General features: G+C 41.1%; 1 protein-coding gene and 1 pseudogene across 2 annotated transcripts in view; one reads left to right on the forward strand and one right to left on the reverse strand.

Annotated features, from left to right (window-relative positions):
• LANCL1 (LanC like 1) overlaps nucleotides 1-6,280 on the forward strand; it is a 25,600-nt gene extending 19,320 nt beyond the window's left edge. The window contains exons 6-10 of one of the 2 annotated variants that reach the window (XM_006778937.2): nucleotides 714-860; nucleotides 3,076-3,258; nucleotides 4,567-4,743; nucleotides 5,179-5,251; nucleotides 5,838-6,280. In XM_006778937.2, coding sequence (XP_006779000.1) covers nucleotides 714-860; nucleotides 3,076-3,258; nucleotides 4,567-4,743; nucleotides 5,179-5,251; nucleotides 5,838-5,914 — 657 coding nt within the window. In that variant the 3' untranslated portion in view covers nucleotides 5,915-6,280. The remainder of the gene's footprint in view (nucleotides 1-713; nucleotides 861-3,075; nucleotides 3,259-4,566; nucleotides 4,744-5,178; nucleotides 5,252-5,837) is intronic. The other variant, XM_015558120.1, reaches the window with a different exon arrangement.
• Nucleotides 6,281-14,280: 8,000 nt separating this feature from the next.
• On the reverse strand, nucleotides 14,281-15,334 carry LOC102766241 (annotated as a pseudogene).
• Nucleotides 15,335-15,970: the final 636 nt, after the last annotated feature.

The raw sequence follows: 15,970 nt of genomic DNA on the forward strand, positions 1-15,970 counted from the left end.
TCCCTGGGACCTCACTAGTGCGCAAGTGCGAGCTCTTCAACATTCTAACAGGCACCATGATAGCGCAAAATCGCGAATCTTCAATGCATATGTAAAGAAATATACGGTAACCCGAATTTACCACACTCGCAAAATCGCACACAGCCAACCATACACGCAGTATGGTATCGCGATTCGCGATTTTGCGCTATCATACTGGGTGTATGGTCGGCTGTGTGCGATTTTGTGAGTGTGGTAAAATCGCATAACAGCAAAATCGCATAACAGCCGAGCATACACCCAGCAGCGCTGCTGATGCCTGAAAGGTATGTGGAATGAAGAGGGCGGGCATCGGGAGGCCACTATGGCACGGGGCAAGCACTATGGGCAGTCTATCTGAAGTGTACCTGGCGTATAAGACGACCCCCCACTTGGAGGCATATTTTTCAGGGCCAAAAAATCGTCTTATACGCCGGCAAATACGGTATGCATTCCTTTGACAAGTCCATCCTTGTAAGCTGTCGTGAAAAGAGTTCAAGATCTTCCGCACCCTCCCCTACCCGACAGAATATAGTCACACCCGCTCTCTGAGAGCGAGTTAACTGCCCTTCTATGGCCTAAGTTGTCTAATTCACCATGTTCCCCAGAATCTAAGCTATTCAAACAGGTTCTGACCTCCACCAGCAGGGTTTTTACTTTAATTCTCATTATTTTGGTTGGTTTTTTCTCTGTAGGTTTGTGAAACAGTCTTAACATCTGGAGAAAACCTAGCTAGAAAGAGAAACTTCACAGCAAAGACTCCACTGATGTATGAGTGGTACCAAGAATATTATGTGGGGGCTGCTCATGGCCTGGCAGGGATTTACTACTTCCTGATGCAGGTGAGAGGGGATGGTGGTGACACTTCAACAGGTGTTCCTGACTTGACTGACAAGGTCAGAAGACAGGTGCTCCAGCTCCATTTTTCATTCTGTCGACTCCTGCGTCACCCTCCCCGTAATGACCTGGCCTGAACAACAAGATTAATATTTGCCAAGGGGCATTTCAAGTGGATAAACATAAAAGGCGCTGTGCCTTCAGATGATGTTTGACTTATGGATGACCATACTTGCCTAGGCCCACTTGTCTAGACTAAAGTGTTTTGACCTATACTTATTATTATTTTACCTTGTAAGGCACAACCCATTGGAACAAATTCCAGAAGTAAGACCAAAATCAGTAGAAGAAAAATGAGCACGTGTTGCCCAAGGCTCACTTAGAAAGCAAAGCTAAGGAGCCTTTCCAATGGATTTTGTATAACCTACCCGGGAAATAGCTGAATAGGCTATGCTTAACCGTTCTGTATTTAGATCAAATACTGTTGTGGGACATCAGCCAAAGTCAAATAGACTAAGGACAAATAGAATTTACTGCAGCCAGCATAATCGGAGGGGGGAGGTCAGAAGGGGACTGCTCATGGGAGAATCATTTCTGGGGCTTATTTAACTCTCTTTAAGGAGAAATTGGCACTTGTGAATAAGAATTTATGGCTAAAGAAAATTGATTTTTAATGGTAGCAAAGGCGTCCCCCTCACCTTCCCAAAGTACAATGTGGCATAAAGAAAAGTGTTTCATTAATATGTTCAACATGAGTGCTTAGACATACATACTACTTACTGGTTGAGTAGCTGGCTATAATAATGCAAAATCAATGTCAGGCCTGCCTTCTCCCCATAACTAAACAATGACAATGATGCTGGAAAACACAAGGTTATTATTGCTTTTAAATGCAAAGTCACACTTTGAGGGTTAGTGGCAATAGGAGACCAACTATTGTATTTATTCTACACTTCTCAATTAAGAGTTTTATAATTAGGGATTTTGACAGTTTAGACTTAAATTCCTTTATTTTCTGACTTTTTATAGACTTAAATCCCCTCATTATTGCTCTATTTCCAAAAACAAATATGACTCTTAAAAGTTTTCAGGAAAGGAGAGTTCATGTCTTCTGAAGTTTCGAGGTGAGTTGAGTCACGTGTGTCAGTGACTGAACAGCCACATGACCTTTCATTGAAGTAGATCATCAGGAGCATCTTACCCTCTACCTCCTTTGCTCTATAGTAAGAAATCTGGAAACCCAGCTACTGCGTTTTCCATTGGCAGATTGTTAGCTATTTTAAATGATTTCATTTTTAATCCGTGTAAAAGTTCATTCCAGGAGGTGCCTATGTATCAGCATAAAGCAATATATGCGTTGGCCATTTTGGATAATTCCTGCAAATTTGAGGAGAATCCTTTCATTCTACACTAGCATTTTAAATTGAATGTGAACAATATTCTTTGGATAAAGTGAAATCTACATGTGCTCTAAGGAACTCAGTGCAGGTTCAGTGTCTGAAAGCCTTGTCATCCGTGTGGCCTAATTCCCTGCCACCACAGCCTCCTGCCTGTGCTTCATGCCACTGCCCCCCTCGGCCCCACAAATTCACCCCCTACCTGGCAAAGACAACACTTTGAACTTGTAATTTAAAGAAGTGATCAGTGCTTTGAATCAAAAAGAGAAACTAAAAATTATATCAAAAGTGGAGACTCATATGCTCTGTTCAATGTGTCCTGTAAATCTGTACATTGTTGTATCAGAATCGCCCTGCGTAAGTGTCAATCCCAAATGCTCTGCAGACAGGCTTGGTCCAGAGTCACACAGCAGTTTGGAGTCTAGTTCCAGGTCTCCTAACTTGTTCGTACCCTTCTCCACTGGAAACATCTGAATGTAATAATGGAAGTTTTCTTTGTGGATCTCTTTCTGGGCTTTAATGTAGGCTGAAGGAGTTCAAACTTCTCTTACACTCACTCTCTCAAGCATTGACTTAGGAAAGTTATTTACATGTATGTAAGATAACAAAAAATGAAAAATAAGATGGACATAAGGCCAAAGAGTTAACTGATAGCCTAGTTTAATTTGTTCCAAGAGGCAAAATAATTGGATGGAATTCAAAATTTCTTAATGATTTCCAATTCCTTCTGGTCATGTTTTCTCTATGGTTTAAAACTCATTCCTGAGGCTCAGGAAGATCTGTTTGCTTCAGCAGAACTAATAATTCCGTTTCTCACTTCTAGCCCTGCCTTCAAGTGAGCCCTGCCATGCTACATAGCTTGGTCAAGCCCAGTGTAAACTATGTCTGCCAGCTGAAGTTCCCTTCCGGCAATTACCCTCCTTGTGTGGGCGACAGTCGGGACCTGCTGGTCCACTGGTGTCACGGTGCCCCTGGGGTCATCTACATGCTCCTCCAGGCCTATAAGGTACTGTGAATTTTCTCCTTCTAGAAATAAATTGGAAAATATAAAATTCTAAAATTTAAAATTAGTTTTATGCATAATCCTTAAAGGAGCAATAGATAAATCGCTTGTTAGACCTAAGCTCACCGTTGCTAAATGGATTATAACTCATTCTCACAGTGTCTGTCTGCCCCAGAGTGGACATTATTTCACAGAGCAGGAGACTGCTTCCCTGACAACTAGAGTAGCCAAGAGTATAGCCTCAGTTGCAGAGCCATGATGAGTCCCCAGGAACTCGATGAAAAAATAGAATGAATCCGCCTCACACATTGCTGGTGGGGATGGAAAATGGTGCAACTGCTGGAGAAAACAGTTGGCAGTTCCTCAGAAAATTAAAGTTAGACTTAACATATGATCCAGCAATTCCACTCCTAGGTATTTAAAATCAAGGATCCAGACACACTTGTACACCTGTGTTCCACAGCAGCATTATTCACAACAGCCAAAAGGTAGAAATAATTCCAAGTATCCATCAGCAGATGAATGGATAGACAAAATGTGGTATCTGCCTACAGTGGAATAGTATTCAGCCATGCAATAGAGTGAACTTAGGATCTAAACTATAGCATGCATCCATGAACATTGAAAACATTATAAATTACAAATCTACAGACTGGCATCTCATAATCTAAGTAAGCTTTTAGTATATCAAATTTTACTTTTAGAAACTTGGGAAATCTTTTAAAAATGCCTTTATGTTTAAGATCACTTAGTTTGCAATGAGATAATTAAAATGTCTAATCAGAATATTCCTCAAGTCTTCGATTAATATAGGAGTCCACAAAACATTGTAAAGGTGTATCTTTATTTTTCTGACGAAGTGCAGGGTTTTATAGCCAAATCAGTTTTTATAATCAGCTTTATATACACAGTTTCTCCTTCAGTATGTGAAGAAACTTCCTTTTAATCAAGGGCATCATTGTTACCAAAGAAGGTACCGTGTGTTCTTTGGGAAGTGACTAATGATAACAGCAAGTTTCAAGTAAAATAATGTTACTTCACCAATAACACACATGCGCGCGTGCGAACACACACTTAAAACTTAGACCATGCAAACAAAGTCATGCCCGTTATTTTTTTTTTAAAGCTAGCAGTTTTGTAATTTGTCCCACTGATGTACCACATCTCTGTACAGCTAAATCCTTTATCCTTTCTTACCAAGCCACTTCCCTCCCTCCTTCCTCCATCTCCCCTTCTTTCCTGTCGAGGAGGAAGACCAATAGAATTTTCTTTCCTATCCTTTAAAATAAAATGATGTCCCTGACTCTGCAGGTATTCAAAGAGGAACAGTATCTCAACGATGCCTATCAGTGTGCTGATGTGATCTGGCAGCACGGGCTGCTGAAGAAGGGATATGGGCTGTGCCATGGCACTGCGGGGAATGCCTATGCCTTCCTGGCGCTGTACAACGTCACGCAGGACGCCAAGTACCTCTACAGGGCCTGTAAGGTAGGAGTCAGAGCCCCAGAGGCTGTAGAAAGGTTTCCAGTTAATCTGATTTCATTCATTCATTTGTTAAACCGTATCTGTGGGACACACAATTATTTAAGAAAAACCTTCAAAACCATTCAGTGGAATTATCTTTCTTTTAAAAGGACATAATTCTATTCAGCAGCATTTCTGAGAGAAAAAGAAAGATGTAGGTGGTGTCATTCCTTCGTTTCTTCTATGCTAACCTTGGAGATGTAGGGCTCAGATAGCTTATTAAATTCCCTTCATGTTTCACACTCTGTCAGGCCATGCATTTCTCTGCATTAACTCCTTTTCTCTGCCTTGAAGATAGTTTTTTTACTTTTTAGAATAATTCTTATGGGCGATGTCTATCAACTTGTGGGGGTCTCTGGAAGAAATCACAGCAGTAATTTAACTTGGTCTCATTTTCAGTTTGCTGAATGGTGCTTAGATTATGGAGATCATGGATGCAGAACACCGGACACCCCCTTCTCCCTCTTTGAAGGTATTTTCCCACATGACTTTTTGCCTTATAATGTCAGCATCCACTGCTCTGCTTGCTAGTTAATGTATTTAAATCAGAGTTTTGTCAACAACTTAATTTTACAATCATTTATTAAACTACTTCCTTATTTCCTAGTACAACAGCTCAGTATTAAAAATCAGTGAGCACGTGGACTAGCACAGACCTCATACTAATAGTCATAGTGATGACTACCATTATGGAGCCAGGCACGTGCTAGGCATAGTGCAGATGCCGTCATAAATCTCAGCGAAAACATACAGACATTATCCGCACGTCACAGATGTGAAGACAGGGAGGGACCCTCAGTGCTCACACAACAAATGGCAGGGCTGTGCCTTGAACTTGTCTGGCTCCACTCTCCCTCCTGTCTTCCCCTGGACGAGGCGGCTGAACACCTCACTGGTGATCTCCTCTAATACTGAACCGCAAGGAATGTAAATATAGACAGATGCCTACTTCATTTAGATCATTGCCATTAATATCGTAACGTTGTTGCTGCAAAATGAAGCCACTCTCTAAAGTGGAGTCGTTTGGTATACTAACTTTCCTCTTTCTCTCCCTTCAGGAATGGCTGGGACAATATATTTCCTGGCTGACCTCCTCGTGCCCTCGAAAGCCCGGTTTCCTGCATTTGAGCTATAGAAGGACAGCCTGTCCTGCAACTCATGCATGACCCTTCCTGTATATCAGACCTGAGCGAAATGCTGTCAGTGCTTTTCAATGAAACAGTCAAACTGTGTACTTGGTTTAGTTGATTTTTTTTCAGAATTTGTCTTTAGTTCACTTCCTTTTTTAATCATTTATTTTTATTTTAAAATATCCAAGGAAATCCTTTAACTTTAACTTCACTTTCTTCCAAAAAAGAAGCTGGTGATATGTATAATATTTTGAGGGCATATATATATATATATTTTATAACTTGGAGGAAGTCTTGCTCTTATTTAAGCTTATGAGTATAATTGTCTGTTACTGTTCTAAAAATGGTTAAAAGAAACTAAATGTAGATAACAGATAAATGTATGATTATTGTTGGACATTGCCCTCTACCTCTGCTCTTTAGTATTTTTTCTCCAACAGTTCAGTTTTATGACTTTGCTTTTCTCTAGGGGCTGATTATGAAAGGGAACAAAAATATAACTCTGTGCTTCCAGGACAAAAATTGCAGGAGTTAAAAACTGCTCTAGCGACCTAAATGCCATTTTTTAAAGTCACAATGTTAATTTAAACTAGAGATCAGCGTACTCTGACATTTGCCCCTTTTTGTTAGGAAAGCATCCAGGCTCTAGTCGTGAAGATGCTTTGAAGGTTAGTTCTAGATAAGCTAACAATAAGAGCTCATTGTGTGTTATTTTTCTAAAGTAAGCTAGTGCAGTTCGTAACTATTTATTTAAATTTGTTTGTTCTCTAGAATTAGTATAAGAACAGGAAACCTGTGTTCAGGCTGTGACTATGTTGTAGCTGAGGACTTGAGTCCACCCTGTCCCACTGACCTTCTAAACTTTGATTTGTTTCACTTGCTTGGCAGTGACTTTGCTTTCATGCTGGCTGTTTGATGCGAGCCACGTTTCTCTTCCTAGCAACCTATCTGGATGTAGGTCTTTTCACTAAATAGTAAAGCATTCTAATTCTATTTAAAAGGAGGGAGGGGTGCTGTGTGTATAGCCATTAGCTTGGAAAAAAGCAAAACACTAAGCTGTTGCTATAAATCCAGTGATCATGCTTAGAACAAATGGATCCTGCCTTTTTGCATATGTTAGGCTTTACATTCATCAATTTCTGAGCCCTCAGAATAGGGTATTTATATAGTAGATGCAGAATCCCTGGTGCTTCAAGTCTGTACAAATGTTTTGACTCAACAGCTTCTACTCCTTTCATTGCTGCCTTTCTCAAGCTTGTCTTATTCTATGTTTTGACTAATTTTAGAACATTTGTAGCTTTAAAAAAACAGGTCTAAAAGTTTTAAATGTGCCTATCTCACAGCTCTCTCAGTCATAAAAACATGCTATTTTTTATCGGAAGTTTGAGCCAAAACCCCACTGAGTGTGTGTTGATTCCTGCAGTCCCCTATTGTTTTCCACAAAGCACCAAAACAGCTAATATTATTGGAAATTGTCTAAGCCTTTAAACAGGGGTGGGGAATCTTTTTTCTGCCAAGGGCCATTTGGATATTTATAACACCATTTGCAGGCCAAACAGAATTATCAACCTAAAAATTAGCCTGCTATATTTGGTCAAACATTTAATTAACTCACCCCTAATGCCTTGGCAGGGCCAGACCAAATGATAGTGTGGGCCTTATATGGGCCAGACTTCCCCACCCCTGCTTTAAAGGCTACTGACAACAGGATCTAAAAAACAGCCCATTACTCAAGTCCTAGGATTTGCTTGTCCTCTGTGACTTGTGCTATTCGGGGACAACCTTGTGCCTCTTGGGTTTCTCAAGTGCTGCTGAGAGCCATGTGCAAGCTCTGCCTTCCCAGGAACGTTTCAGCGGCGTGTCAGCATCCACAGGAAAGCTAATTTGCCTTGGCTGGGTGTCTAACTGGAAGGAACAAAACCCACTTGGTTTAGTTAAATATCTTACTCTACTTGCCTGTACTTCTAGCAATTATAGTTACCAAAGGAATAACAAAAAAACATAATTTCTTAGCCTGAGACTTGATCAGAGTGCTTCTCCAAACATCTTAGTCAATTTAAACCCCAGGAAGACTTCAAGGCAGGGAAAATAATATTTTGAATAAGATTCTGATTAGTACTTGAATTACAATCTGGCTACTGTCATCCATTATCAAATTCATCAATATAAACACAATTCAGGTACCTTTTTTTTTCTTTTTAGGACTTATCGAAACTGGCAGGATTTGTGTCGTTTTTAATTTTTATGCATAAGAGCTGAGAAAGTTGATAGGATTTTAACTTAGGCAAAGGCTATAAACTAAGACCATGATAGAAACTGAAAGAAACTTTTACATTAGCTTTCTTAGTTTTAAAAGGAAGAGGCATCATTTCAGTTGTATTTCTGTTGTATTATTTTTCTCTCATATATTTTTCTTTTTGGTGAAAAAAAAAACACCTTCCCAAAACTTGCCTCCCAGAAAACTCATTAGTGTGTCTCGTCTCCATGAAAAGACTAGGTGGTAAAACCTTAAGAGTTTGCCGCACAGTGTTCATTTGTCCTGCCTGTGTTTGTTCCTGTAGTGATGAAAATTGCAGTAGTTAACTTTTCATCATGGAAAAAATGCTAACATTATCATAACTATCTTCATCAATACCATTGGGCTTTGGTCTCCTCCAGGTTGTCTGTCTCTAATCCTTAGTTAGAGTCATTTGGCTCCCTTTTCATCTCTGATGTCAGTTCCAATTATTTGGCATCAAAAGCCTTCATGGTAGGTAGAGCGTTGGGTAAAAATGGATCGGAGACTCTTTTCTCTCCTTGTTACTACTTTCTTATGTAACTGAATGGACGGAGATCCTTTGCTCCTATGTCCTCAGGCTAATTTCTGTCTAGTCTTGTGATGCCCTGCTTTCTACTAGCTGACTTTGAAATACAACATGTGAAAAGTAGACATTTGTTCATCTATTCCTTTGGCTACTAGAACTCTTCTGTAGTCCTTTTTACTTATACTGAATTCCACTTCTGCTTCCCCTAAATAGGTCAGAGCACCTCATTTCTATATTACTAGGCTGTAGAACTGTTTCTCCCCATAGGTATAAAACTAAGTGTTTGGGATATTCAGGGAACCCACCCCAATATTATATTGCCATTTATTGGGAAGGGCTGGGATCATATGTATTTCTATGTTCTGTAAAGGATTTGACTTACTGGTTCTCAATAAAATTTTATTAGGACTATCTATTGTCTTGAACGTTTTGTTTGATTTGGTTTATACTTAAGAACAGTGTTCTTCAGTGGTAAATGATGGCTTTTTCTCTATACACTCACCCCTAATGTTTCTCCCTGACTTTTTCTTCATTGTTGGGTGAAACAAGATGTGCAGTACTTTCTGAAAATAGAGATGTATTAGAGGAAAATATTTTTAAATCTGATCATTATAGAATTAGGAGGAAGGCATCTACTAGGCTTCAAGCAGGGCAGTGCATTATACATATGAGAATCCACCCTGTGGTTAATAACTAAAGGCATAATTCTAGAAATGGATTTCCCTGATGACAGTTCTGAAAGGAACTTGGAATAGAGAAGATGACATGAGGCATAATTATAAACTGTCTGTGCAGAGGTTAGGAAGGAAGGAGTTTGCTGAATCACCTGGCATAACTGTCCCATTTATTTTCATGACACAGCCCTGTAGTGTCACTTAGCACAACAGAGACCTGCCAAATTATACAGTACTTGTTTTCATCCCTGAATGAGGTTTTGTCATTGGGTGCATATGATTAAAATCCCCTTCATACCCCTGGTCTATTGTATTAATGACTCATAATACTAAGGATAAATACACATTTTTATATCCCTTCTTTGAATGAAGGTTTCGATGGCAGAGTCACATCTTTGACATGGGCAGTGAGGTGTGGAGAGGACAGAGCCTCAAAGAAGCCACCCAAAGATTCCTCAAGTGATGCCTGGAGCATCCCCGCTAACTCCCCGAGATTACAACTCAGTTGTTCTTTTTTTAAATATATTTTATTGATTTATTACAGAGAGGATGGGAGAGAGAGAGAGAGCTAGAAACATCGATGAGAGAGAAACATCGATCAGCTGCCTCCTGCACATCTCCTACTGGGGATGTGCCCGCAACCCAGGCACATGCCCTTGACCAGAATCGAACCCGGGACCCTTCAGCCTGCAGGCCAATGCTCTATCCACTGAGCAAAACCGGTTTCGGCAACAACTCAGTTGTTAAGGCCAGCTAGCACTGTTCCCTGGTTTACTGTGCCCGGCTCATCTTCCCACCAGAAGAAAAATAATGGCAAACGCATTAGGTTGTACCACAGTTGTCATTTCATGAACAAACAAAACCTGAAGAAGAAATTTGTCCCCTGCTTCATAACAATGGTAGTTTGATTTACGGTTTTCTAACTTTGCATTAGAAAGGCCTTTGTCTCCTTCCTTCTTCTCGTAGTCTCTGAATATAATAATATTTGTGTCACTTCTATTTCCCTAGATATTTTCCACTGTGGAGTCAGTGTTATTAAAAGTCTCATGAGTTCTTTGCTCTTATAAGCACCATTTAAACTGAAAAGCCTAACAGTCAGTCCCCTGATAATTTGCTTTCTCACTCTGTTTCTCATCCACACTCGCTGTCTTCCTTTTAAAGCTGAGGTTCAATAAACAAAGTGAGAGAACCTTGGCTTTTTACAATGGAGAACACGTTGGCTTCATCGGACTCATTATGTAAAATATCGAAACACTATTTTCCAGGAGCCCCGTGCTGGTGCATCCTCGGGGACTTATTTGACAATTTTGTGAGTAATGGGAGAGAACAGCAAACACAATAAACCAGGAGGCGAAATAATGAGAACAGAGAAATGGATCTTAGCAGGACCACTGCTCAGAGTCAGCCAGTTTAATTTCATATTCCTACACTATGTTAACGTTTCATCCACATGCAAACTACAATCCTGGTGACATGAACTCTGCAGCTAATGTTCTATCACTCTACAAATAAGTATTAGAGACGGAATCTGGGAGGTACACAGTCATTATGCAGGGAAGGCAAGATTCTTGACACATCCCTTTGTAAAGTAGTGTCACAGTTGCCTAATTTCTCTGATAAAGCTGGGATATTAAGAAAGGCATCTGTCACCCCCAAAATACTGATTTGGCTCATGGTGAAAGTTGATGGTTCATATTGATCTCTCAGGATTCCACATTCAGGAATTAACACACACCCTTGCTGATATAATTCAAACAGCTGGCAGTCTGTTTATAGGACGGAGACATGTCATTGTATTTAATCATGCCATGAGCAATGCTTTAAAACCATTGTGTCCCCGAAATTCACTGAATACATGCAGGTTTGTATGCAAGGTACCTGGTGGGCTTGAGGGATACTGTGTATGTGAGATAGACACCCTACTCTGACAGCTTACAGTCTGGCAAAGAAGACAAGTGATAGATGAGCAATTGCAATAAAATATATTCTAATAATCCTGTTACCTCCCCATACACATTTGTATATAAATATGTATTTATAATTTTAATAGGGGAATAGCCAAGGATTTAGAACCTTTCTCAATTTGAAGACTCATAAGCTTCTGATAACATGAGAATCATATGGAGAGCTATGCTTTTCTTTGTTCCACAAATTTCCAGAATGCCCAGGTCTCTCCTGTGATCTGTGGTTTCTAGTTAAATTTAGAGATACTGATTTAGATATATTGGAGTTTATAATCCAGTAGGGAAAAGACACTTTAAAAGCCACTCGGCCATCCCAGAAGCACTCGGAATTCTTTCATTTGGACCACCTTAAAGATGGGCGAGGTGGAGGGAAATTTGAGGACAAAAAGTCACTTACTCCCCAAATCATTCCCACTCAGTTGGTCAACTTCCCAAGAACTCCCAGCATTAGCATTATTAATAGTTTACATTAAATTCATTTCTTTTAGAAATCCTTTTAAAGTGCAAATATTTTTAAAAGAGATATTTGCACTTTAAAATATCTCTTTATAAAATATCTATTAGTCATTAGCACCTTAATAACTGGTTCATGACTTACATAGCAACTTACTTGAAAAACGTCAACCCAAACAATGTTAACTGTGCTGCTAGAATATGCTAAGTACGGCATCTAGCTGGAATTAGGAAAAGGTAATATCTGCTCACAAGAGACTGTTTACACCTGGAGATAAATATAAACAGGTAATTTCGATGTGATATGGAACCTCACCAGGACTGGCTTTGCATGAGGAATGGAAAGAGAAAGAAGTGTACGAGAGTTAAAAAGCACATCAAAAAAAGCATTAAAGGCAGGGCCTCTGAATTATGTGTACACCTGTGGATCTTATGAAAATGACTCTAAAATGCCAGTCCAATGGGGCCTGAGATCCCACGTTCCTAACAAGCTCCCAGCTTCCTGCTGTCCTCGGAGCTTTCTTTTAGTAGGAGGGACTAGATAAGCAACCCAGCATGGGATCCTGACTCAGTAGAGAAGGAATGAAGAAAGGGAGGGAGGGAAGGAGAGAGGGAGGGAGGGAACCAGCTGATAAAGTCAAGACTTGATTGATGAATGTGAATCACTAGGAGCAAGAGCATGACAGCGCTGGAAAGACTAGTGTCTGATTTCTGATGGAGACACAATGTCAAGGCAATACGGTCTTGAGGTGACCAATTTTCTGTGGTGGTGTTTGTAGCAAGTGAAAGAAATGGACTTGGAACAAATATGTATTTATAATTATAATGGGGGAATAGCCAAGGATTTAGAACCTTTTTCAATTCGAAGACTCATAAGCTTCTGATAACATGAGAATCATATGGACGAGAGCTATGGTAAAGAATTAATTTGAGTCATCTGGAATCAAGGCCTGTATGAGGAAAATTAGACCCTTCTGCCCCCTGCTTAGAATTTATGAGACATTATTAGCCAGCCAACTTCTTAAAGGTTTTGTTAAAACTCAAAAGCAGATCAATCTCATTCCTTTTCCCAATTTTTTTCTTAGCATGTTCCGAGTAGTAAATGTACACTAGCAGTCTCATTTTTTTCTAATTTGCCATTATCTACTTGCCATGTTTCCTAAATGAGAATTTCATAAGGCGATGCGGGTCTATAGTACCTCAGGGGTCATTTATCCAGAGACACTTCAGCGCTTAAGAACAGAACTGACCCAGGAAGCTTGAAACTTCATTACAAATAGGAAAACCCATTAGTTCTCCTCAATTGAAAGGCTGCTACAAGTGAGTGTGTTCCTACTCCTGCTCACATACGCATATGCCCTGGGAGCCCTGTACCAGGAATCGATCCAAGCTTAGATGACTCACATAACCAGTGAATTTTCTTCCACTTTTAACACTAAATGCATAGCATGTGCTATTTTACATTTTACAAGCTCTCACCTGCCCAGTTAAAAATCGGGTTGCATCCGTATTTTATTAAAATACATTGAAAGACTGTCTTGTAGCTCTGGCTTTGATGGCCTTTTCTTCTATTTCCTTTAAAAAGTCAAATTTATCATGTTTTCTACCTCTCATGCCTGCAAGTTTCCCCCTTCAACAGAACTTCCTAATTCAGCCAGTGGTGCTACCGACTACCTGGCTGCTCAAGCCAAAACAGGTGAATTAACATACTCAGACTCTTTTTGGTTCTCAAAGTGCAGTTTCTGGAGAAGCAACATTCATTAGCGTTACCTGGAACTTGTTAGAAATGCAAAATCTAAGGCCCACTCAAGGTCTTCTGAGTCAGAAACTCTGGCCATGGAGCCACCAATCTGCCTTAACAGTCCTTCCAATGACTCAGATCACAGGCATGCTTGAGAAGCACTAAATTTAAAAATAGTGAAGTTAAAAAATAATAATAATAAAAATAAAATAAAAATAGTGAGGTTAATAGGGTGGGGCAATTGTTTCTGCCTGGAGGCTAATTGTTACTCTCAGTCTATGTAAGGGGCAAGGTGTTTTCCAATAGAGTGGGTCAGCTGTCTTCTCCCCGCTGCCTTGGAGCACAAGATGGTTGGCTCCACAGGGAATTTTATGTGTTGGCCCTTTAAGAGGTTTCCTGAATTTCTAGCCATCTCTCCCTGGCAGACAGCTACCCCGCTGCTTTTCACAGCCAGATACTATGTGGGTACCCTTCTCAGTTCTGGTGCTCTCTGCTCCAGCTTAGGAATTAGATCCCAGAGTTCTCAGTGGCAACCCTCACAGCTGAGAGAGCTCTCCGGAACTTCAACCCTTTCGCATCTCCGCCCCTCTTACCAGCCTCTATGTGGTCTCCACTTTCCATCCTCAAGTGTCAGGGTTCTCTCCAGCGAGACTTCCATTGATTATTCCGTAAGTTTTTCTGTATTTTAGTTGTAATTCCAGTGTGGACCTGGGAGCGTGCCTGTGCAGCACCCACTCAGCCGCCATTTGTAAGGACAATGTGTCTGGCTCTGGAGCAAGGGACGATGAAGAGCTTACCACACACATCCCAATCCGAAATGACATGTCCAAGTTCCCCTCCCAGATATCCATGCCGCTGTCATACTGCCCGAGGCCACTGAAGTAGCTTCTGTTCGTGGCGCACAGTCCCCCAGCCATTGTAGGAGACGTGACTGGTGAGCAGCTCCTTCTGGCCCTCCGAGCTCGGAAAGGGGAACAAGATCCCATTTGAAGTGCAGTCCCCAGTTGAACCCCCCAGGCACCACAGGGAGGAGCTGTGGGCCAGCGAGTCCGCAGATGAGATCGCTCACCAGGCACAGGACCGTCCATGGTCCTCCCGGAGGGCAGCCAGTGAGGGCTGCATCCACGTCACACTTCACGGTGGCTGTCCAGGAACACCAGGGCGTCTCCTGCTCCATGGGCTGCTCCTGTCATTCTTCCTCAAATCAATCCCTCATGCTTTGTATTTCTTATTAATTTTCCCAGGGAGGTGTTTTTGGACAAATTCATCTAGTTCTCCTTTCAAATCACGGAAGTCCCTGTTGTCGTCCATGAGGAGGACTTCAGGGAGAAGCCGGGCTGGTATGCGGTCCAGGATGCCGTGCACAGTCCGCAGCAAAGCAGACAAGGCTCCGTCGTAGAAACAAATAACAACACTAGTGACTGGCAGATCCGTAGGGTATGCCTCGTCTTTACGAGCTGCATTCCTTGTCTGGCACATCTCTGTGGTAGTCCAAGGGGTTGTTAAGCATATTGAAGGCATGTTTCTGATACCCCAAGTCTCTCAACTCCTGATCATGTTCATTAAAAATCATACCCAATACAGAAGAGGAAAAAATGGTGAGGTTAACATCATATGGTCTGTAGACATTGTGGGAGCCCTAACCAGAGTACGCCGGATGATCAAGGCCAATTTGCCATACTCGTGCATGCAGGCAGTATTATTAGGTGAAAGGCCCCTTTGTCCTACACGGGTGAGAGGGCAATGACTCAATAGTAGCAATATACATACTGCACAAGTGCACCCTATGTAACCTGCTTAGGTTAATGTAGCATGAGTGTCACTAATTGGCACGAGGCCTCTTTTGTTTGAGTGTGTATATAAGTTGCCACTGACCAGCCAGTGCGTGACTGTTTTTGCGTGGTTGCTTTTGTGGGGCTTTTGAAGAACTACTTTGTCTGATGGCTCCTGTAGTAGCAATGGCTACTTGGTCTACAATAAAGTCTCTCCTGTATATGCCTACAACCTCTCATGTCTTTATCTAATACCCAGCAGCCAAGGAGCTGTGCTCCCACAGATATTTAATTTACAAGTTATTGTTTTCTTGCTACATTTTGGAACACACACACACATATTTTTAGGCCCATGAAAAATTCCTAGTACAAAGTAAAACTAATCATCGCCTAATGCAGCGGTTCTCAACCTGTGGGTCGCGACCCCTTTGGGGGTCGAACGACCCTTTCACAGGGGACGCCTAAGACCATCGGAAATCACATATTGTTTTGTGATTAATAACTATGCTTTAATTATGTTCAATTTGTAATGATGAAATTGGGGTCACCACAACATGAGGAACTATATGAAAGGGTCGTGGCATTAGGAAGGTTGAGAACCACTGGCCTAATGGATAACATGATACTGCCCTGCTTTATTCCCTCCACAACGA

Source organism: Myotis davidii, unplaced genomic scaffold (genome assembly GCF_000327345.1).
Source record: "Myotis davidii unplaced genomic scaffold, ASM32734v1 scaffold268, whole genome shotgun sequence".
NCBI classification, from domain to species: Eukaryota; Metazoa; Chordata; class Mammalia; order Chiroptera; family Vespertilionidae; genus Myotis; species Myotis davidii.